Source organism: Scyliorhinus canicula, chromosome 15 (assembly GCF_902713615.1).
Source record: "Scyliorhinus canicula chromosome 15, sScyCan1.1, whole genome shotgun sequence".
In the NCBI taxonomy this organism is placed as follows: Eukaryota; Metazoa; Chordata; class Chondrichthyes; order Carcharhiniformes; family Scyliorhinidae; genus Scyliorhinus; species Scyliorhinus canicula.
The window spans coordinates 48,603,139-48,627,591 of record NC_052160.1 but is presented as its reverse complement, the minus strand read 5'-3'; the positions used below and the strand labels follow the sequence as shown (position 1 = coordinate 48,627,591).

The window sequence follows — 24,453 nt, the reverse complement described above, 5'->3', positions numbered from 1 at the left end:
TATGTATTTTCAACACAAGAATCCTTTTTTCACTTATGTAGTTAACTAGCTTTCCCTTAAGTATACCCACGTTATTCACCTCAACTATTTCATTTGTTAGGGAGTTCCACATTCTAACCACTCTCCAGGTGAACTGTTTCAACTGAATTCTTGATTGGATTTATTTCTGACTGTCTTATATTTATGACCCGTTACTTTAGGTTTTTCCTGCAAGTGGAAACCTCTTCTCGAATTTGCCAATGTCAGCTGCTGCTGGTGAAGTGGGGGTGGCAGTGAGCTGAACAGTTAGACTCTTAACCATCAACTCCGATACCAGTCTCTGAATAGTACCAGTATGTGGTCAGCCACAGGGTTCAGCTGGGATGCACTGCTCCAGAGAACAACCTGCCATCAACATTAAATCCAATAGGGAATTCTGGAGAAACATATTTATCAAAAAAAGAGTGGTGACCACTTGCATGTTGCTACCATCCAGTTCTACAGGACAGCCTGTTTTTGTGCTGTAAACACCATGTAGCCCACTGTCGTCAGTCAGATGAGGTAACATAGGCCTCTGTCACCCAGGAAGTTATTACCTTCAGATTAGAAAGAAAACAGTTGGAGAAAACAGTAGTGTTCTCTTCAAGACATTGATGCTTTTATATATAAAAACAGGTTTAGCAGCTGCTACATGATCACAAACATAAATCTTGCAGTTGTCATCCATCAATAACATGAAAATCATTGGCCTTATCATTCCATGGCTGATAGTGGGTGCAAGAGGAGGAGAGCTAGTTTGATCGGGAGGTGCTTCAAAGTTACCGCGTCATTTGTGTTCCCGATGTGGAACAGTTTAAGACTCAAAATTCCAAAATGAAAGACTAATATGAAACGCGAGCACAGGCCTGAAACAAAAACTCCGCATATAGAAAGTACACGTGTGGGTAAACTCCCCACCTCAGTTCCACACTGCTGTCCAAGCAGGGCTTGTGTCTGGCGTGTACAAGACTTGAAGTAGATTGTCCTCATGACTTCTCCAGCTAGCACTAATATACAGAGGACAAGGAATTAACGACAAACCAAAGTACCTTGCCCTGAAGTTGTGAAAGGCGCTAAATAAATACACGTTGTTCTTCTTTGTAAACAACAATTTGGGTTCCTGTCTTAATTTTCTCCTCTCAAGGGCGACATGATGGCGCAGTGGTTAGGACTGCTGCCTGCAGCGCGGAGGAGCCAGGTTCGATCCCGGCCCTGGGTCACTGACTGTGTGGAGTTTTCTTTTTTCTTTTTTTTTAAATTTAGGCACCCAATTCATTTTTTCCAATTCAGGGACAATTTAGCATGGCCAATCCACCTAGCTTGCACATTTTTGGGTTTTGGGGACGAAACCCACGCAAACATGGGGAAAATGTGCAAACTCCACGTGGACAGTGACCCAGAGCCGGGATCGGTGCCGTGAGGCCGCAGCGCTAACCCACTGTGCCATTCTGCCCTGTCTGTGGAGTTTGCACATTCTCCCCACGTCTGCCTGGTTTTCACTCCCACAACCCAAAGATGTGCAGGTTAGGTGACTTGGCCATGCTAAATTGCTCCTTAATTGGAAAAGAAATAATTAGGTGCTCTAAATTAATTTCTTTAAAAATTGGGTTGTGGGAGTGAGACCCATGCAGACATGGGGAGAAAGTGTAAAACTCCACATGAACAGTGACCTGGGCTGGGATCGAACCCGGGTCCTTGGCGCCATGAGGCTGCAGTGTTAACCACCACACCACTGTGCTATCCTTGGATTGTGAATGTCGTCAGACTATTCAACCACAATGGATATCAAAGTCAAACTCGATACCATTCTCACACAACATTCATTCCTTTTCTCTCTCTCAAAAAGGAGGCATCAATCGGGGGTGGTTGATTTTCCCTCTGCCATGGCTTGGGGAACTGAGCTCAAATGGATTGCTGACATCTGCTATCCAAGTTGGGATCAGTGATATAAATCTTGTGCTTTGAACTGAACCAGATATCTGCTGCTCCAAATATCTGAGGAGCCAAACAGTTAACTTCATCACTATTCCTTCAGCCAGCTGCTGAAGCGTGGAGTAAGTAGATGTTCCTACCTTGTGTGGTTTCAGGCTTTTCACTGTACACCTGGGAAGGATAGGCATAACGAAGGGCAATGGCAGCAAAGAACATCTCGATGCAGATGATGAAATTCTGGTAACCTGCAGCCACTGTCCCTGCCCTGACTTCATGGCCATCAATAATCTGGACTTCTGGGATCACACCACATTTCTCCAAGATTGCCAGTAGCATTCCTGAGGAAATATTGATCCAACCCACATTAGCAGATACAATAACTCATGCGCCGCATTAATAGAAATGAAAACATTCGTCCAACTCTAAATTTATTTCAAAACAATAGAATTTAAATACAGTGTCTCATCATAACTCTCAAATACCCAAAGTGTTGCACTTGTAAAGTGCTTTGATTTTCAGTAACTGTTGTTATTGGTCAATGGCCACCACCTTGTGCACAATTATGCCCCACAGACTGCAGAAAGAATAATCAATTAATTGCAATTGGTCAAGGGGACATTGATCAGGGTGTCTGAGGAATGTTGTAGTAATTGGATGTATAATATCTCCTTTGATAAAGCTCTATGCGGAAATATTAACATACACCTTTTAGAAGCAAATTTAAACCACCGACTATTCTAGTAACCACCACAGGTAATTCAACGAGATTAGTCAGACATCATCACCTTTTGTAATTCCACATTGATGCTCTGATCAGCTGACATTTGTCTGCATGCAAAGTCAATTATGCATTTAATGATAGATTCCAATAACAACTGATATTAAATGGAGGGGTTAGTAATCACCTGATACCTCCCCTCTCCTTCTCGGATAATGGAGTGGCATTTACAATTTGCCCAATCTAAATATTTGCACCTAGAGGCTCTGGAAAATGACATCTGCAATTTATTTTCTTTCAATACCTTGGTCTGGAAACAATCAGGTCATGGAGATTTGTCAATCTTAAGTCCCATTATTTTATCCATTACTTTTTTAAACCTTCAAGTTCCTCCCCTTCACTTTTAATGTGCCATTGTTGTCATGTTTGCTCAACTGAGTCACTTTGTAAAGATATTACAGACTTTTAAAATAGACACTTCACCCACCTTGCCAAAAGGAGAGGAAAATAACAGATTTCACCGTCAGGAATTTCAGAACAGGATCAAATGCATGGAGGAGTTCACTGGTGGCGAAGTAGAAGAGGAACAATGCGTAGAGTGCAAGACTCACAGAGATATTATAAATAATGGTGATATATAGGTATCCACTTCTCACACTGTGGGAATGAAATGTACACAATTAGCTTGCAGCTAGAGGATTCTCTGCATCTCCAATCATTTGCTTAAAATTAACTTTTAACCTAGCCCACCTATTTATGGTCCACCCAGGGGGTTCTCTATTTCCCAGGGTCCACCTTCCAGACCTTTGCTAATGTCACTTGTAAGACAGATATGACAATGTGCACTGGATTTCCCCAAAATAGACTCGTTCAGACTTTCCCATACCCAATCTGTGCTCAACAAGAGAATGGCACAGATCAGGAAACTCCACTAAGAAATCCGGACTATTCAATATGGACGTTTTAATGCTAGTTATAGTATTTGGCCGTTTTGAGCTGTATTGCTGACCAAGATTACACACATCCCTAAAACTGCCATGTTTTAATGTCAATAAGAGCAACAATTTAGAGAGGTTTCAGCTTCAGCTGATTCTTACCACTTGATATACTAAAGCAGTAAATAGTTAAGAAATTTCAGAAGCTCATTGGGAGCTGTAGTGCTGACCCATGGTCATTAGAGAGGCCAAGCACCTTCATACAGCAAAGACATTTGTCCACCAAACCCCTACAACTCTCAACTTCCTGCCAGTAAGTACTGCCCCATGAAGGGAATTTCTTTCAACTAAATGCATGCCTGGAATCAACCTGAAATTCCTCAACCTCTCCTTCAAACTGATCCATGGCTTTGTCCCACCTTTCCTCAATAACCTTCCATAGCTTTACATTAGTGCATCCACTCCCCCTGCAATTAGGGTGACTATTCTTTATGTCTTGTTCTCTTTTCTCCAGCATTGGTGACGGCTCCCGAGGACAATTCGTCCTGGCTGCTGAACCACATTTCCCCATCTTTCATGTCTGCTCATCGCTTTCTTTAGCTTGAAAGCCACAAAACTATCACCACAACCGTTTTATTGTGAACAAAAATTGTGGAGGCAGATTTCATTCAAAATATATAAGCAGGCTGCAATAAGGAAATTACTTAATGTAGATGATCTAATGAAGGTTTTTAAGACCACTAAAGGTGCAGAGAGGGTTCAGAAAGGGACACAATTTCCTTGGTGAGAGAGTCCAGAAAAAAGAGGCACAAGTTTTAATATTGCAGCAAGACCATTCAGGGGGTGATGTCAGAAAGCATGTCTTCACACAAAAGTTGTAGAAATTTGAAACTCCCCCAAAAGGCTGTTGATGTCATGAGTCAAATTGGAAATTTCAAAACCAAGGTTGCTAAGATTTTCATGAAGAAAGCATATTAAGGGTTACAGAACCAATAAGAGCAGCTGGAGTAGAGACAGAGCTCAATCATTGTCAATTAAATGGCTAAACGGGTTTGAGAGGCTGAATCGCTTACTCCTGTTTGGTATTCTAGATTGGTAGAGATTTGTCACACAGCTCAGCTTTAAAGCCGATGAACACAATGTTCTTATTCATTAGGCTGATTGGTTCAACAAAGTCCAATAGTAGATCTTACTTGGCTGTCTAAAGAATTTGTTACATTCTACCTGGAGTCAGATTGTTTCCAAGCCACAATGGCCAAGAATATACAATATATAGAAAAACACATTATTATTATTATATATATGTAAATATTTTTAGACACACGTTTGTACATTTATGCATTTTCTTTGCCTGATGCTTTTTTAGGCCTCTCCCACCTCTTCAGGTCACACACTATATGCAGCCAGGTGGATTGGGAAGTCATCTTTCCCCAACTTCCTTGGTCATTGTCACTCTGAACTAGATGTCAATAAAAGCAGACAGTCTTAGTTCACAACATGGGCTGGCATGCTGCCTCTTGGCGCCAAGGATCCGGCTTCAATTCCTGCCTGTGTGTGTGGGGAGTTTGCACTTTCTCCCCATGTCTGCATGGGTTTCCTCCAGGTGCTCCGGTTTCTCCCCGCAATCCAAAGATGGGAGGTTAGGTGGGTTGGCCATGATAAATTGCTTCTCAAGTATCCAAAAGGTTAGGTGGGGTTACAGGGAAAGTCTGGGGGTGTGGGCCTATGTAGGGTGCTCCTTCAGAGGGTCAGTGCAGACTTGAGGGGCCGAATGGCCTCCTTCTGCACTATAGGGATTCAATGATACCATGATTCCATGAACTTGTAATGTTCTTGGATCAGTTGGTGTCATAAAAACAACCCCACGCAAGTAACTAGGCAGTACTTGTTCTTCCACTTATGTGGGTGTACAAGTTACATTGCTTACACTGTACACAAACCAGACAGAAATCTGTGTAGCTCCAAATAGCTGGAGATGATGGTTTTTACCTAGTCTGTACTATAGGAAAGGTTTTCTCAAGTTATGCTCTTCCAAAGAGAAAACTTTTCTAATGGCTCTGCGTACCGACTTAACCTTTTGTACCATGGAAAACAAATCCACTTGGTACATATGTAACTTATGCAGGGAAGCTGAATTCAACAGAGACAGTCATTAACCCAAAAATGCTTGGACTCCCTCACTTTCATGGACCTCAGCATACTACCTAAAATAGGTCTTCTCATTGCACCTGAGGGAGACCCATTTAAAACAAAGTATGAATGGAACAAAAGCTTTAACATTCCGAACAATAAAAAGCCACAGCCTATATTTGGAGACTGAGGTTTAGAAACAAAACAGCAACTTACTCGAAATCCCCATCATGATATTTGCCGTACACCTGCAGGATAATGGTGATGGCTGCCATTAGGGGTTTAATCACGCAGAACTGTAAGGTAGCCTGGGGACGACAGACAGCAGGATTATGGTAAGTACAAGGAACAAAAACATTAAGTCATTTAAAATTCCTAATACAAATAAATTGCTAGCCTCCCCATTCAAAACATACCCTCAATTTCATTACAATGAAATCAGAATGGGAGGGTCAATTCCCTCTCCTTTTCCTGAAAGAACACAAGTTCTTGTTTTCACAAGCACCAAAAAGATATTACAAAGTAGATGATGGGCACTTCCCTATACAGTATGAATGAAATTGAAAATCGCTTATTGTCACAAGTAGGCTTCAAATGAAGTTACTGTGAAAAGCCCCTAGTCGCCACATTCCGGCGCCTGTTCGGGGAGGCTGATACATGTGAGCCGGTAACAAAGAGTTCTCTCCCTGGGAAAAGAGGAAAGAACGAATATGCATCTCTATAGTGCTTTTCACAATCTCAAGATGACACAAAGTGCTCTGAAGAGGCATATGGACTCGAAGCAATTCTGTTTCTCTCTCCACAGATGCTACCAGATCTGCTGAGTTTTTCCAGCCTTTTTTGTTTTTATTCATGACACAAAGTGCTTCATGGCTAATGAAGTACTTTTTGAAGTGTAATCACTATTATAAGAAATGTGGCGGCCAATTTGTGCACAGCAAGGCCCAACAAATAGTAATGTGATAATGATCGGAGTTTAGGGATAAATATTGATCAGTTCACCATGCAGAACTGTCCCGCTGTTCTTCAAAATAGTCCCATAGATACATAGATGATAGGAGCAGGAGGAGGCCTTTTGGCCCTTCGAGCCTGCTCCATCATTCATCACGATCATGGCTGATCATCCAACTCAATAGCCTAATCCTGCTTTCTCCCCAAGTGCTATATCCAGCCGCCTCTTGAATATATTCAAAGTTTTAGCATCAACAACTTCTTGTGGTAATGAATCCCACAGGCTCACTACTCTGTGTGAAGAAGTGTCTCCTTATCTCTGCCCGAAATGGTTTACCCTGAATCCTCAGGCTGTGACCCCTGGTTCTGGATACACCTATCATTAGTAGCATCTTCCCTGCATCTACCCTGTTTAGTCGTGTTAGAATTTTATAAGTCTCTTATGAGATTCCCCCCTCATTCTTCTAAACTCCAGAGAGAACAATCCCAACCTAGTCAATCTCTCCTCATATGGCAGTCCCGCCATCCAGGAATCAGTCTGGTAAACCTTCACTGCACTCCCTCGAGAGCAAGAACATACTTCCTCAGAGAAGGAGACCAAAACTGCACACAATACTCCAAGTGTGGTCTCACCAAGGCACTGTACAATTGCAGTAACACATCCCTGCTTCTATACTCAAAACCTCATGCAATGAAGGCCAACATACCATTAGCCTTCTTTACCGCCTGCTGCACCTGCATGCTTACCTTCAGCAAATGGTGCACAAGGACACCCAGGTCCCGCTGCACACTCCCCTCTCCCCATTTACATCCGTTCAGGTAGTAATCTGCCTCCCTGTTTTTGCTTCCAAAATGAATAACCTCACACTTATCCAAATTATACTGCATCTGCCATTGGTTTGTCCACTCACCCAACCTGTCCAGATCTTGCTGTAGGATCCCTGCAACCTCATCACAATTCACCCTCCCACCTAATTTGGTATCATCTGCAGACTTTGAGATGTTACATTTTGTTCCCTCATCCAAATCATTAATATATATTGTGAATAGCTGGGGTCCCAGCACCGATCCCTGTGGTACCCCACTGGTTACAGCCTGCCAATTTGAAAAGGACCCATTAATTCCTACTCTTTGTTTCCTCTCTGCCAACCAGTTTTCTATCCACCTCAATACATTCCCCCAATCCCATGCGCTTTAATTTTGCACAATAATCTCTTATGCGGGACTTTGTCAAACGCCTTCTGAAAGTCCAGATATACCACATTGACTGGCTCCCCCTTGTCGATTGCACTGGTTACCTCTTCAAAGAATTCCAACAGATTTGTCGAGCATGATTTTCCCTTCATAAATTCATGCTGACTCTGACTGATCCTTCCACTGCTTTCTAAATGTTCTGCTATAAAATCCTTGATAATGGATTCAAGCATTTTCCCACTACCGATGTTAGGCTTACTGGTCTATAATTCCCTGCTTTCTCTCGACCTCCCTTTTGGAATATCGGAGTGATGTGAGCTACCCTCCAATCTGCAGGGACAGTTACAGAGTCTATAGAATTCCGGAAGATGACCACCAATGCATCCACTATTTCCAGAGCCACCACCTTAAGCACTCTGGGATGCAGATTCTCAGGTCCTGGGGATTTATCCGCCTTCAATCCCATCAGTTTTCCCAGCACCATTTCTCTACTATGAAGTACCATGTAAAAGGGCAGATGTGGCATCCGTCTCATCTGAAAGACAGTACCTCTGATGGTGCAACACTCCCTCAGTATTGCACTGCGAGTGTCACTTAATTTGTGCAAGTCTGTGGGGTGGAACTTGAACTTCTGACTCAAAAATGTGTTACCTACTGAATCATAGCAAATGCACAACAATCAAGTTAAACTCTGCAAGGGCGGACCTCTTGAAGGCAGCACCAGCCACCGTCATGTGCCCCCCCCCCCCCCCCCTCTCCCCCCTCCCCATCTGTGGCCATGTAAGTTGAACCAGCAAGTGTTGGTTGGCTGTTTCACAATGGGTGTTGGTCCCTCATAGCTGGTTCCAATGCTGCCTCTCATCCAATGCCCACACCTGCACACTTTCAGCAAGAGACAGTGGGGAGCAGTTGAAGCTAGGTGGGGGAGTATAGTATCCTGCTTGAATCCTCTCATCAGCCGAGGCACACTGGTCAATTGTACCACCCAGTCAAGGGTGAAGATTATTTTGTTCACATGTTCTGCTCTCAGCGAGCTAAAAGTTGAAGTCAGCTCTGCAGATTGGTGTTTTTAAAAAATTAATCATGTGGGTGTCACTGGCAAAGACAGCATTTTTTGTCTATCCCCAATTGACCTCGTGAAGTTGGTGGTGAGCCACCTTCTTGAATACACCTAGTGGCTTGTTAGGCCATTTCAGCGGGTAGCTAAGAGTCAACCATATTGCTGTGGATCTGGAATCACAGACCAGACTGGATAAGAACAGAAGAGCTCTTTCCCAAAATTACATTAGTAAACCAAATGGGACTTTATAACAATTCAGCCATTTCATAATGCTAGTTTTTCCACTCCATAGTTTACTTAATTGAATTTATCCCCGATTGCCATGGTGGTATTTGAACTCCTGTTTCTAGGTGTTTAGTTGAGGTCTCTGGATTACTGGTCCAGGAACAAACCACTCTGCTACCACATATATAGCTACAAAAATATACTATTTCTCAATTCAACAAAGGGCAGAATTGACATTGATAGCATCATGCAGTAACAATCAATGTTGTATAGCAGAATGCACTCAGTCAAGGCAATGATACATAAACAAGGGCAATCTGAAGGGCTAATGCACACTAACGGTGTCTTGGCAGAACAAGGCAAGATCTGTTCTGGATCTTCAGCATTTCACCATCTATATCAATAACGTGAACAAAGAGACATGTAGCCATGTTTGCAGATGACACCTTTAGGAGGCACAGTAATTTGCAGATCAGATTGTTACAAATATTTAATAAGGTCACGGGAACCTACACCAAGTAAGTAAGAACAAAGTTTTATATACACAAACGATATATACACTATCTGATCGGTGCCTTGCTGGCCGACCTTATATACAGTGGGTAATTGAGATACCCTGGCGGGGGAGCTTATACTCTGCAAGGAGCACAGGGAAGATGGGAAAACAAGCATTTCCACCCAGTAGGTCCCGTGCAGGATATTACAAAATGGACATAGGCAAATTAAGCAAATGGGTAAAACTGTGGATTTGAAATCCAAAAGGAAAGGAAATGCTACCCTATTGCTTGCTACAGTTGTTGTTGTACAGAGCCATGGTCAGGCTCTATCTTGAGTAGTGCATTCAGCTCTGAGCACCACACCTCAAGAAGCATCACAGAATTCTTACAATGCACAAGGAGGCCCATTGTATCTGCACCAGCTCCCTGTAAGAGCATATATTGGTCTTGGAAGGTGTACAGTACAGATTCATCAGAATAGTACTGGGCCTTGGGAGGGTTAAATTAGAAGGACAGGTTGCATGTACTTAAAATTATGAGTTTGGCCAATCTGGAGTGAAATAAGGATACACATTTTGACAACGAATCACAGAAATGTGGAGTGTTCTCTCCTGTGGATGCTGGGAGTCAACTTAAATTTTAAAGAGTGAGATTAACAAATTTGTTTGGTATGGGTGGCAAGAGATAGGGAACAAAGGTGGCAAATGGAGTTGAGGCACATATTAGCCATGATCGAATTGAATGGCAGAATAGGCCTTTTCCTGTTCCTATGTGCCAAAGGAAATGGATGAAGAGGGGCAATTGGTCAATTGTGCTATTTACAAATGACTGAGGTTCAGTTAGGGCAGCACCGTGGCACAGTGGTTAGCATTGCTGCCTCACAGCACAGAGATCCCAGGTTCGATCCCGACTCTGAGTCACTGTCCATGTGGAGTTTGCATATTCTCCCCGTGTTTGCGTGGGTTTCGCCCCCACAACCCAAAGATATGCAGGGTAGGTGGATTGGCCACGCTAAATTGGACATTCTAGAACAAGAGGTCATAGTCTTAGGAGGTGGCAAATTTAAAACAGAGTTGAGGAGAAACTGCTTCTCCCAAAGGGTTGTAAATCTGGAATTCGCTACCCCAGAGTGCGGTTGATGCAGGGACAGTGAGTAAATTTGAGGAGTTAAGACATTTTAAATCGGTAATGGGTTGAAGGATTATGGAGAACGGGCAGGCCGATGGAGTTAAGGCCAGGATGAGATCAGCCATGATTGAATAGAGGTGCAGACTAGATGGGCCAAATGGCCTAATTCTGCTCCTATATCTTATGAACAGATTAATGTTCTGAAAGGTTTTCTGATAGTATTTTGGGATTGTGAACAAATATTGATTTTTTTTTAAAACTTACTTTTAAAGGGGTAGGAATGAGTAAGGTCTTCACAGTACAGTACATTAGATACTAGCCACATGGGAAGTTTAAATAAATAGTAAATGAATAGAGACATCATCTCAATACACATACACTTGTATATGTATGCGATCTTCAACATTTTTACATCTTTTTAGGTTAAAAAGGCTAAGCATCTGAGTTTTTTGATCAGAGAGTATGATTTTTTTGATTACTGAATGGTAGATGTATAAATGCAATAGGTTTGCCTGAATTTTCCTGTAACCTGCAAGGTGTTTTCAACTAAAATTAATGCTAATTAACATGGTTAAAATAGATATCGCTGGACAGCACGGTGGCACAGTGGTCAGCACTGCTGCCTCACGGTATCAAGGACCTGGGTTCAATCCCGGCCCCAGGTCACTGCCCATGTGGAGTTTGCACATTCTTCCCGTGTTTGCGTGGGTCTCACCCCCACAATCCAAAAAGATGTGCAGGGTAGGTGGATTGGCCATGCTACATTGCCCCTTAATTGGAAACATTTAAAAAAAAGATTTTAAAAAAGCTTTGGAGCTATTGCATGTGCACTTCAATGGGTTAAGACTGGCTGGCCAAGAAACACAAGTGAAAACAGAACTTGCTACCAACCATCACCAGCGTCAAACATGCAAACCCGATGCTCAGACTTCTAACCATCTCACCTGTTTGCAAAACCGTAAAAATCCAATCGAATAGGTCATACCCATCAGACAGCACGTTCCGTACATACAATTGGACCTGGGGATGAGATAGAAATGTAAACAAATAGAGGGAGTTTATAAATCCAGGGATTTATTAGGATATAATTATGTAACTGCTTGTGAAAACTGTAATTTCACAGTGCCAAAAATACAAATCATTAGGATTGGATAACAACACTAGAAATCACGCAAAATAGTTGGACAGTGAATCCCTTTCTAGAGATCACGGTGTGTTTGGATAACACTTAACCAAAAACTATTCCTATTAAATCAATACATTGCTTGAATCCCGGCCTGCAATCCCTTATCTTCAGACATTTTAGTTTTAAACCCATTGCCCAGCATTCTTGGATGGAGTTCACTGGCAGAGCAATGAACAGTGCAAAAATTCTCCTGGTAGTTTATATATTTGAAAAGAATGTTGGTGGCTTTATTAAACAAGAACTGCACTTCTGTTTCATTTTGCTCTGTGCAGAATGTAGTGAAACGTTCTGTTAGTGGCTTTTTCCGGTTAGCGCATTTAGTTAATGGCATTCTTTTGTATGTCTGTGACTTTAGTGTGGAGTGCATATGAATGTGCATAAAGATGGAAAACTCACTTGATTAGTTTCCCTCTGATTTCTGACATTATTGCACTTTCTCCACCCAGGTACTCGTAGCAGAGGCTGAGGAAGTTGTAAATCACAAAGGCTGCAAGGAAGACAACATATATCAGTGCAAGTACATGACATACAACTATCCTTTACATACTACTTTTAGTTATTGTTTCCATCTGCGTCAAGTATCTGGCATGAACCATGGCCAATCAACACAGAAAGGACCCCAGGTCAGGGGGTGTGCAAGTGTGTAATAGCTTTATGTTTTATCAAATCACTCCCCTATAAAAAGGCAAAAACTTTGTGCGTGTTTAGGGGAGGTAGTGGGGGTGGAAGAGAGACAGCTGATTCTGGAGGAGGAAGGCAAAGTAGTGATCTTCTGTACAAAAGCTAGAATATGTTTTTGTATCACCCAATAAGTTCATGGGCATTTGGTCCTCACAAGTAGTAATTGATCACTGGTCCCACAAAAAAAAAAGCACCAACTCATTAAATTTGCATTCAATATAGAGACTTTGTGAGATACGGAGATTATGAAATCGTAACATATTTTAGGCTAGATATAATAAACCCAGACCGTTGTTCTTTTGCTTTAGTTTTACCTCCATCTCCCAACACACAACTGTCCAACTATATGTTGCAGATTATTTGTTGTGTGACAGACCAAGAAAAATCATAACAGGTACACATCCATGCATAATGTAAACATAAACCAAGCATTAGAAACCCAATCTGACTGGTGTGTGAAAGCAAGCTCCAGCTCGTTAAGTTTCCAATTATTTTTGATGGCTCATGCAAAACAACTAGTAACTGGAGGAACTTGATAACATCACTTTAACCTCTCAGTTATTTGTGAAGGTTTCCATTCGGAGCCCCAAATATTAGCTGTGATGTTTAGCCCAGTACTCAACTTGAACAGATATTAGCAATGAGGTGCTGCAAGGTATTATTGTAAACTTGAGCTCACTCAAAACTCTGCTGACTACATCCTAATGCACACAAGTCCCATTCATACATTAACTGCTTGCTGAGGCAGCACGGTGGTGGTGCAGTGGTTAGCCCTGCTGCCTCTCAGCGCCGAGGTCCCAGGTTTGATCCTGACTCTGGGTCACTGTTGTGTGGAGTTTGCTTATTCTCTTAGTGTTTGTGTGGCTTTCTCCCCCACAACCCAAATATGTGCAGAGTAGGTGGACTGGCCACGCTAAATTGCCCTTTAATTGGAAAATATTAATTGGATACTCTAAATTTAAAAAAAACTCTGCTTGCTGACCTACATTTGCACCCACTCTGGCCATGCCACAAATTTAAAATTCTCATCCTTCTGTACAAATCTCTCCACAGCCTCACTCCTCCCCACCTAATCTCCTCCAGCACTACAATCCTTTGGGATCTCTGCGCTTTTCCAATTTTAGTCCCTTTCACATCCCAAGTTCCCATCGCTCCACTATTGGTAGTTGTCTTCAGTTGCCTGGACTCTCAAGTTTCCTGCCCCAAAACTCCTCACTCACACTCCCTGTCCTCCTTCAAAGTTCTGCCCGCATAAAACCTATTTATTTGACCAAGCTTCTGCTTGCCTGTCCAAACTTCCCTTTGCAGGTTTGAGGCAAATTTCTATCTGGCAACATTCTTGTGAAGCACCTTGGGATGATTTACTACACAAAAGGAATTATATAAATGCACATTGCTTTGCTATTGATACTACACATACACCAATCCTAACTCAGGTTGGGGAAGGTGGGGTGTGGGGATGAATATGTAAAGTCACTCTCCACATTTCATTCCCCATGAAAACCCGCAATCAACCTCACATCATATGATTGATAAACAGAGACCCCAAGTTCAGGGAGGGTAGATGGACTATCCATCTCCTAAGAATGTTAATACTTCACTGCACAACTTCCAAGAAGAATTTAATAGGCGATGCAACTTCCTTCCTTTCCTCGGTTTCCCTCGCCCCTACCCCGTAAACAAACTGATCGCTGTTTCAGTAATCTATATATAATCTGCTCCACCTGTTATTTAGAGTCATTGTGTTTTAATCTCCACTGTTGATAAGCATCTAGACAGCTAAGCACTGCTAAAGTGACCTTATAAAGAGACCACTGCTGCAGTAAACAGCAAAACAGAGCGTGATTGCCATGGGAATAATGAGCAGCATCTGTCCTAGATCCTAGCATCTGGCTGCATGGAGCACATCGAGTAGCTGCTTTTGGATTAATTTGTCAAACCAAGAGAATGTTTGTCTCAATTGTCGCTCTGTCTTAACTGCCTTCTATGGGTGGTGTTAAGGCAGGAGTGCTGTGCTGTTAGAATACACTACATAAAGTTCTTCAGCGAGAAGAGCCACTGGCTTACAGGATCCATGCATTCTGTTCCCAATCACAATGTTTATAAATAGAATCTTCCAAAACACCTCTGCTCTAGGGAGGGAGCGAAAGAAGGAAGTACAATGTCCTGTGGAATCATTTTGTTTTCTTTATCATGCAGAAGCTGTTCCATTCCCCAGAGTCGGTCAATGGAATGAATCTGATAACTATTGATTGCCAAGTCATTGGTAAAATATTGTTGCTTGATAAATCATTGTTTACTCTTGAAGTTTGTCATTCATCACTGTCGCTTCAATGGTATAAATCTCTAAGGATGCAGGGAGCATATGGAGACCCCCACTCACTGGAGTGCTTTAAAAGGCAGTAAGCTTGGCTTGAGGTAACACGTTCAAGTTTTGCTCTTGAAAATTCTATCTGTACCTTAGCTTAGCTCCTCAATCTGACACTATGGGCAACACACTGTACAGTCTGTGTGTTGGCTCACAGACTGGGAAACACAACAGATGCATATTCATACATAATTCAGAGACAAACCAAGCAGAAGAAATCCAATCTTGCTTGTCAGAAAGCAAACCCCATATTGCACAGGTTCCAATTGATTTCATAATTAAAATTTATAAAGCATTTATGCACCCAATTATCTTGAATGGTTAATTGACATGTTGGGAGTAGACATACACTTCTCTGGAATAAAAGGATGAGTCCCAGGAGATGAGCCTCATTAGAAATAGTGCCCCTCGGCATATCCAAGGCCTTTTTTAGCCTAGCGTGCCATTCTTCCATTTATACCTTACTGCAGCCAGCACTCTGGACTGGTCAGCCAGTCTCAGACCCTCTACTTTCCTCTCATGTCAATGGCATTCCTTGGCCAACCTTGAAGGAACAAAAGATCGACTAACATGCCTTGGGATTCCACCCTTAATCTTCCAGTTGCAAGCAATGTCAAGTTGGCCACCTGACCTTGCATTATTCAGCTAAATTATCAAATAATTATTTACATCACTAGATGGCAAAGGCCTTATGAGAATTGTTCCATCATTGTCAACTGTGCCATCAGCTCAGAGAACTGAAGCTATGGAATTCCCTCTCCAACCCTCTCTGCTGCTCTCTCCTCTTTTAAGATGCTCCTTAAAAACTACCTAAAGCTACCCTTTCTAATATCACTTTGTATGGCCCAGTGATAAATTACATTTGAGAACACTCTTGTGAAGGCACCTGGTCATTTTATTACGTTAAAGATGTTATATAAAAGTAGGTTGCTGTTGCGGCAATGAATAAAGTTTTTGCCCACTGTAATAATAAGCAAAGGCTATGAAGTTGCAGGTTTGGTTCCTGATGTCAATTGGAAGAGCAATTAGGGTGCAATAATTAGCTTCAATAAACTTGGATTAAGTGGTAGTGAGAACCAGTAGTAAGGATAGGATTAGAAACAACAGGAACATTAGGAAAGCACAAAACATAAAAAGCACCTTAGCTGTACCTCCATAGCTGCAATGTCTGGAGATTAATTTCTAGCATCTCCCACCGGAAAACATAGCAGATCAACCAGCAGCTACAGAAGAAATGGGTTTTTTTGTGACCTTCCCTTACAATGCTGAAGGGTCATGCCTGAAACATTAAAAGTCATAGGTTGACTGATCAACCATTTTCATCACTCGGAGGGCTTTTTGTTTCAGCTTTCTGGTGTGTATAATTTGTATTTATGGCAGCATACCTACTGCCCTGGTAAAATCAGCTGGCACAGCACCAGACCAGTGAATGTTTTTGAAAGAAGGGAAAAATGTATATTTATGCAGTGCCTTACACAACCTCAGGGAGTTCCAAATCATTTTTACAGTCAATTAAGTACTTCTGAACTGCAGTCACATTGTAGTGTAGGGCTCCTGAGGCACACACTGTATTGTACTGTATTTATTAAAAAAAGAACTTGCCCAAATCAATATCAAACACGTAAAAATAGATTACCCGGTCATTATCACATTGCTAATTGTTGGAGCCTTGCATTTTACATATTACAACAGTGAATTCACTTCAAAAATACTTTATTTGGCTGTAGAACAGTTCTAGATATCTTGAGGTTGTGGAAGGTACGATAGAAATGCAAGTCTTCACACACATAAACCTGATCACGGATGAGAATACACATCGATGTTCATGTTGGACACACCCGCAAAACAAACCTGCTCTCCCAGGTTAACAACCTTGTGACAGAGTTGAAGGAATTATGGAATCTGAACCTGTGGTCTGTTTCACACAAAGTTCATTCTTTTGTTTACCAGTGAGCAAACATTGGCAACAAGCAGGGAAGCTACCCAAGGTGCAAACACCAGCAACAACAGCTTTGGCGTGAACACAGCATAATCTGCTGAAGGCATTAACTTTGTTTTTGAGTATTGATCAAGAAATAAATTACCAAACGGAGCTCAAATCAAGAAGCAATTTGAATTTTGAAATATGTTCAAAATTTCAAAAGGTATCATGTAAACTTAAGGAAAAATGTCTTCATTTGGAAGAGTGATAACTATTTAGATTTAGAATACGATGAGCTTCAATGGGCTGCATGAGCACTTCCCTTTGTGTACATCATATCTCGAGTTTGTTTCATTTGATAAGATGCAGTTCACTCAATCCATATTAGGTCATTTGAGGTGGAGTTAGGAAAACACGATAGAGAAAAGAAAGAAGGTTATATTGATAGGGTGACATGAAGAGAGAGATGGAAGATTCAAATAAGGGTGGCACGGTGGTGCAGTGGTTAGAACTGCTGTTTCACGGTTCTGAGGATCCGGGTTTGATCCAAGCCTCAGGTCACTGCCCATGTGGAGTTTACACATTCTGCATTGCTCTCACCCCCACAACCCAAAGACATGCAGGTTAGGTGGATTGGCCACCTAAAATTGTCCCTTAATTGGAATTTAAAAAATAATAATAAATGGACAAGCCACTCAAATGCCAGACAATAACCACCTCCAACAAAACAGTGTCCAACTACTTCCCTTGACATTCACTGGCATTACAGTATCTGAGAACTGTCAACCTCAAGTCTGAGGAGTCTGTGCCAGAATTTGGATTCTGGTTTTTAGGACAGGCAACTCATCAAGACCAAATTAGAATAGACAGCCATCCAAGAATGTAACGATTTCAGTAATGTATATAGATCCAAAGATCTATTAACTAAAATCTCAGACTGTCAGCAGACTAAGGGATGATTATTCTCAGGGAGTTGTGCAGTGAAGAGTTAAAGATGTTCTTTAAAAGATTAGCCAGCTTTTGGACAGCACCAGTTTTCAGATTAGCTGGACTTGAGGTACTGTACACGCATCATCGTGGAGTCTTCCATTAACATCCTGGGATGTCACCATTGAAACTTAACAGGGTCAGCCACTAACACCATGTCTACAAGAGCAGGTCAGAGTGGGTATTTGGCAGCTAATAACCCACCCTTTTGACTCTCCAAAGGTTTTCCACTGTATAGAAGGTGCAAATCAGGAAGAGGATGGAATACTCCTCACTTTCCTGGCTGTGTGCAGTTCCAACAATATCCAAGAAGCTCAACACAATCCAGGGCAAAGCAGCCCACTTGTATTGTACACGATCCACCAACTTAAACAATCACTTCTTCCACTACTGCCGCAGAGTTGCAACAATGTGTACCATCTACAAGACACGCTGCAGAAATTTATCAATGCTCCTTTAATGGCACTTAGCAAGCCTGTGACTTCAACTGCCAAGGAAAAAAGCAGGTACGTGGGAACACCACCAACTGCAAGTTCCTTTCCATGATCCAGACTTGAAAAATATGACATTACTTCATCAGTGCTGGGCCGAAATCCCTAATTTCCTACCTAACTGCAATGTGCCTGTACATGCTCTCCACAGGCTGCAGTGGTTCAAGAAGGCACCTCACCACCAGCTTCTCAAGTGTAATTAGGGATGGACATTAAATACTGCCCTTGCCAGCAGTGTACACATCCCATGAGTGAAACAAACAAACTACCTTTATATTTAACAAACATATAAATGAAGAATACTCAGTACAAATTGTAATTATACAATTTACTATTCCCCAAATTGTCAAAGCAACATTGGAGACTTATCCTGCACTAACTCTCAGCAACAGATCCCAAAATAATCTTACTCAATTCTTTCATGAAAAAGCATCACTATGGAAATTTAACTAGCCTAGTGTCTCTGCCGGCTTGCAGACTGAAAGAAAGCCGACCTCAGATCTAGTAAATCTGTCAAAAAAATAAGGGTTTGAAAAGATCTATTTCTCTCAGTTACATAGAATGTTTGCTCCAAGCATGTGAGGATTGCTAATTTCCAGCAATTGCTACTCTGTTCATCCAGATGTTAGAGAAAATGATTCTCTCAGCCATTATTAGCTTGTACATCAAGAGTTTTTCATAACTTCCCGGAAGGAACAGAAAGGAAGCAAGAGAATTCCTCATCCTTTAGAAGGACATCATCATGGTTGTTCTCCAAAGGAATTCCACCATGAATAAATAGTGACTGTACATTTAAACCTCCTTTCATGCATATAGAATAACAATTATTTGCAGCATGTTTACAACAGTGAACATGTCAAAACATTTGGTTCAATAAAAAGAGAATCCAGGAAATAATTACACATGTTACAGGAACCTTAATCCAAGAGTTTATGAATCCACAACAAGGTTTGAAACAGAAGAAAGTTCATCATTTGTGGGCTGATACAGAAAAAGCGACCATGAAATGCGCTAAGTTTCTGTTTAAACCCAAAAGGTCTTTCCATATCCTTCAACGGACTCTAGATCACATCCTCTAGAGTGAATTAGAATGGCATTTAGTTGCGACACTAATTTAGGGGTGCCAACTCTGGCTGGATATATGCCTGGAGATCTTATCGCATGACTTCCTGCCTCTGACTGCCCACCCAACATTCTGACCACGGGTCAACAGATATGTTCATCCTCATAGCCCAACCCCTTCCCATATTTATCGAAAAGCAAAGGGGCTGTTTGTTACTAAATTGCAGGTAGGAAGCAGGAGAGGGGAGATGTAATGCTCCGATAGTTTGGCCAAAGTTTACAGTCAATGAGGATTTTATTGTACTATTACAATGCTTCCAGTGTTAAACTTTAACACGTCAAAATGCTAATTTCCACCAGGACAATGTTTGCTTACCTTCGTAACAATCTCGCACTGAGTCAAAGTAAACGTAGTACTGCTCATTACTGATCAAAAGCAGGCTTAGCCAGGAGTCAAAGGCGTAGATGGGAACGATGAAAAGGATTCGGAGAATATAACGCTGCTCATTGGGTGAGCTGTAGTGACGGAGATGCTGGTAAATCTGTTGAGAGGGGGAAATTAAAGACATGATGGAAATGAAACGATCATATACTCCATATTTTAAATTCAAATGATTCTAACCTGAACAATACCATATAACTCTCAGCACTCAATAATAAACCTTTCAGCAGTTCATGAAAGCAGATTGTTATTTTTGACAACCACAGAAAAAAACTTGGTGTTTTTCCAATCACCAGCAGGCAATATTTAAGTTCATTTCTCCTTTTTTTGAAGACCACGTTACAGCACCTTGGCAAAAATGGTCTTCTTTTGTGCCAGCTTATGACTATTAAATAGAGAAACCGAACCAGCAGAGGGGTGTGGCACCACAATCAGATCCGATGCTGTGCTCATCCATCAACAACTGGTATTTACATAAAACTTTAATGTGGAAAAACATCCCATGGACAAAGAATTGCTTTTGAATATAGTCATAGTTATTATTCAAACAAATTAAAACAGTTGGTTTCCTCATGGCAATATCTCTGGATTTTGTTATTTTGGTGACATTGGCTCAAAGAAGAATGTTAGCCAAGGCATCAGAAAAAATTCCTCCCCGTCTCTCTCTCTCGCTCTAAAACAGTGCCACGGGATTTGAGATAAGAGAATCAGAGAGATTAGATTTTTTTAAATTGCGCTGCCTGAAAGGATGATGGGAGCAGATTCAATAGTGACTATCAAAGGGAATTAGGTAAATAATTGAAAAGAGTTATGAAAAAATGTTCGCGTTATTGAATCAGTGTCTTCTTCTGTAACATTTGTTCAAGCAAAATATATGTTAACATGTACATTAGTGTAAAAAAAACTGATAAAGGGTGCAATACCTTGTCCTGTATATTTAAATTTAAAAGCAAAACATTGTGAAATTACATGCAGCCAAAGGTATTTTTAAAAACATAACTCAATGCCTCATAGCTGACATTCCTAGTGACATTCAGATTCAGGGCACTTAGTCCCCAGGACATGCATTAGTCACATCCTTCCTGTACCAGACATTACCTGCCCCTGCAGATGATGGATAATGCAACTGACCTGAAATACAAACCTTATCAATACATAACAAACAATGCAGTACATACATCCCTGAAAAGCACAATGGCACGAGTCACTGATTAATGGAAAAAAAAACACTCAATACCTTGAAGCCCAAGGAGATCCCACCATCATCACCATGGCACAGATACAACAGGTCAATAAAAATAATTGTAACAAAAAAAATGCATTCATCTGTTCCAAGTGATTGCAGAATAACCAACTGTAGAAGGGAAAGTACTTAAAAAAAAGGAAATTGGTAGCTTGCCTTGAATTTCAAATCGCTCTATGTCTTTGCCCCTTCCCATCTCTTATCGCCTACGAGCCTTACAGCTCCCCAGAATCTCTGCATTCCACCAATAAAGCCTTTTTACCGATTTCCAATATTACTCCATCATTGGCAGTCATGCCTTCAGTTGCCCAAGCCACAAACGCTCTAGAGTACCCGCCTTAGATATTTCCATCTGCTTGAAGATGCTTCTTTTTGACTAAATTATTGATCACCTGTCCCAATATCTCCTTCTGTAACTTGGTGCCAAATGTTATTTGATAACATCCTTTGAGATGTTTATGTTGATTTATAAAAGGAGTTATACAAATACAAGGTGTTGATCTTGCTGATCACTTGCTAGACTGGTTGAGGTGAGCAATCCAGACCAATGGCTCCAGGTTTAATACCTAGGCTCACAATATTGATGCAACACTGAGCTGCTTCACAACTCAGGGCAGAGTTCTAGGTTCCAACATTTTAGGGTCGTGCCCGCGGGTGGGTCATGGGCGGGTGTCAGAAGGGTCGCGGAAGCAGGATTGAATTGATGCTCGTTACACCCATCAGCCGGTAATGCAGTTTTCCAACAGCAGCATTCAGAAGCCTGCAGGGAAAATCCTACCTAAAATGTCAATTCAGTCCTCTCCTTTGACAATTACAATGAGGACAGATTTGACAGTTAGGAATTCTGGCTTATTGCACTAGATTCATGTTTATCAATTTTTATTATTTTAAATAAGTAATTTCAGTGCACTGTAATTGGTTTTGGGGACATAGGAGCTAATGGACGTACATTTATCAGGAAGATCACGCTGGGGTGAATGCAACTCAGGGGAAGTGACTGTCTGTCAACCACTGTAGGTGAGGACAGAACTGGGCTTCATAGCTTGAAATCCTTCCCTAATTTGTGCTCAGCATTTCTGTCTGGAAATGTGATAAAGGCGGCCTCTGATGAGTGAAGGGTGTTTAAGGTGGAACTTGATTAACCTACCAAATTGTTAAAGCACGGGAGACAACTTCTGTATTGAAGAGCAGGATTGGCAAAATCATAAATATCGTAGTTAATCGATTTACCCGTCTATAGATTAAGGAAGTGAGTCACCAACTCTCATTAAATGATCAAGGTGAAAATGCACATTGGCTCGGATTTATATGGTCCTATACGAAATTCTGTTCTAATTGTGGAATACAATTGAATACAATTGAACATTGGAACAGTTTAGAATGATCTGCAAATGGGATTCAGACTGTTTAATGATTCTGCACATTTGTTTTAAATCCCTCCACACCACTGACCACAAAAACTGTCATTCCTGTCTCTCTATTTTAATTAAATGCCTGCCTGCTTGTGCTGATTTCACGTGTCTGTGAAGGCGGATGTATTCAGTCACACAACTCAGCCAGCTAAAGTTTCTCTCAGCAGTTTCAACAATTTGAATATCTCCTTCTGTAACTTGGTGCCAAATGTTATTTGATAACATCCTTTGAGATGTTTATGTTGATTTATAAAAGGAGTTATACAAATACAAGGTGTTGATCTTGCTGATCACTTGCTAGACTGGTTGAGGTGAGCAATCCAGACCAATGGCTCCAGGTTTATATGTCTTTACTTTCTCTTACTCTTCATTTTAGCTTTGAGCAATATTTCAATGTTCAGTGATAAAAAAAGAAGTGGCTAGATTTTTTAGATCAATGGCCTTCCATCACAGCCATCAAGTGCTGCCTGATCTGCTGACTATTTCCAGTATTGTCTGTTTTAAATTCAGGTACTTCGCATTCTCGGGGTCCATTCGCTCAATTATCCTGTCCTCACTCAATGTTTTTTTTTTTTTTTTTTTCTTTTTTTTTAAAATTTAGATTACCCAATTATTTTTTCCAATTAAGGGGCAATTTAGCGTGGCCAATCCACCTACTCTGCACATTTTTGGGTTGTGGGGGCGAAACCCACGCAGACACGGGGAGAATATGCAAACTCCATACGGACAGTGACCCAGAGCCGGGATCGAACCTGGGACCTCAGCGCCGTGAGGCGGTTGTGCTAACCACTAGGCCACCGTGCTGCCCTCTCACTCAATGTTGACATAAGTTCAATGTACCAAAGGCTACTAGATAGTGATTAAGAACAGGAAAACTAAATTATTTTCTTTCTCTTCCTTGTCTGGGACAAGGAAGCTTTAGTGTCCCAACCATTGCCTGGACTCAAGGAAAACCGGGGAAGTGAACGGGATGTGGATTTCGAAGGTCGGCCGGCATGGGTCCCGAAAGTTGACCCATTGGCAAAAGTAGGTCCTGGGAAAATGTTTGAAGAACATTGCTCTAGGAGTTGGTACTACAAGAAAACGATTGTTGTAAAGCAGGGGTGGGCAAACTACGGTTCGCGGGCCGCATGCGGCCCGCCAAAGGTATTTCTGCGGCCCTCCAAGTCATTAAAAAAAAATAATTTTTTTTTTAAGGTTAATGGGGGGGGGGGGGGGGGGGGGGGGCTGTTGGGTTACTTACTGGTATAGGGTGGATACGTTGACTTGAGTAGGATGATCATTGCTCGGCACAACGTCGAGGGCCGAAGGGCCTGTTCTGTGCTGTACTGTTCTATGTTCTATATGAGGCGCCCAGAATCATAACCGGGTGAAGTAATTATTTTACTTAATATACTATGCGGCCCTTTGTGAATTGTGAATTTCTGAATGTGGCCCTTGCACGGAAAAGTTTGCCCACCCCTGTTGTAAAGCATTGCTACTTTGCTCCTCTTACCATCTTCAGGCCTTTAAAACCCAATTTTAATCACCAATTTACTCTGAATCTTTGTTGCCTTCGTCCACTATGGGTTTTCATCTCGATTGTACACTTTTCAAACCGTGCTGTAAATATGGGAGGAAAGCTTGTAAAAGAGATCCAAGGCAAGATATGGCAGCTAATATTCTGGTACTTGTATCTAGTTTATTATGTGGAGCCTGACGAGCTTGCCAGTTTAGAACATTTGTGGTAAATGCACATTGGAACCCTGTGAATGATTAACCAGCCAGCAGCAGATAAATAGAAAATTATAGCCACTTTGGATCCACTGTGATTAATCAATGCAATAATGAGATTGCTCAAATTAACATTTAAGGCTTTTAAAAAAATCTCCC

At 41.5% G+C, this 24,453-nt stretch overlaps 1 protein-coding gene across 2 annotated transcripts in view; it reads right to left on the bottom strand.

Annotated features, from left to right (window-relative positions):
- tmem184a (transmembrane protein 184a) overlaps nt 1-24,453 on the bottom strand; it is a 41,176-nt gene that overhangs the window by 4,666 nt on the left and 12,057 nt on the right. For both annotated transcript variants that reach the window (XM_038819966.1, XM_038819967.1), the window contains exons 3-8: nt 19,861-20,026; nt 12,371-12,461; nt 11,733-11,808; nt 5,950-6,041; nt 3,156-3,325; nt 2,091-2,288 (exon numbers count right to left, since the gene is read on the bottom strand). In XM_038819966.1, coding sequence (XP_038675894.1) covers nt 2,091-2,288; nt 3,156-3,325; nt 5,950-6,041; nt 11,733-11,808; nt 12,371-12,461; nt 19,861-20,026 — 793 coding nt within the window. The remainder of the gene's footprint in view (nt 1-2,090; nt 2,289-3,155; nt 3,326-5,949; nt 6,042-11,732; nt 11,809-12,370; nt 12,462-19,860; nt 20,027-24,453) is intronic.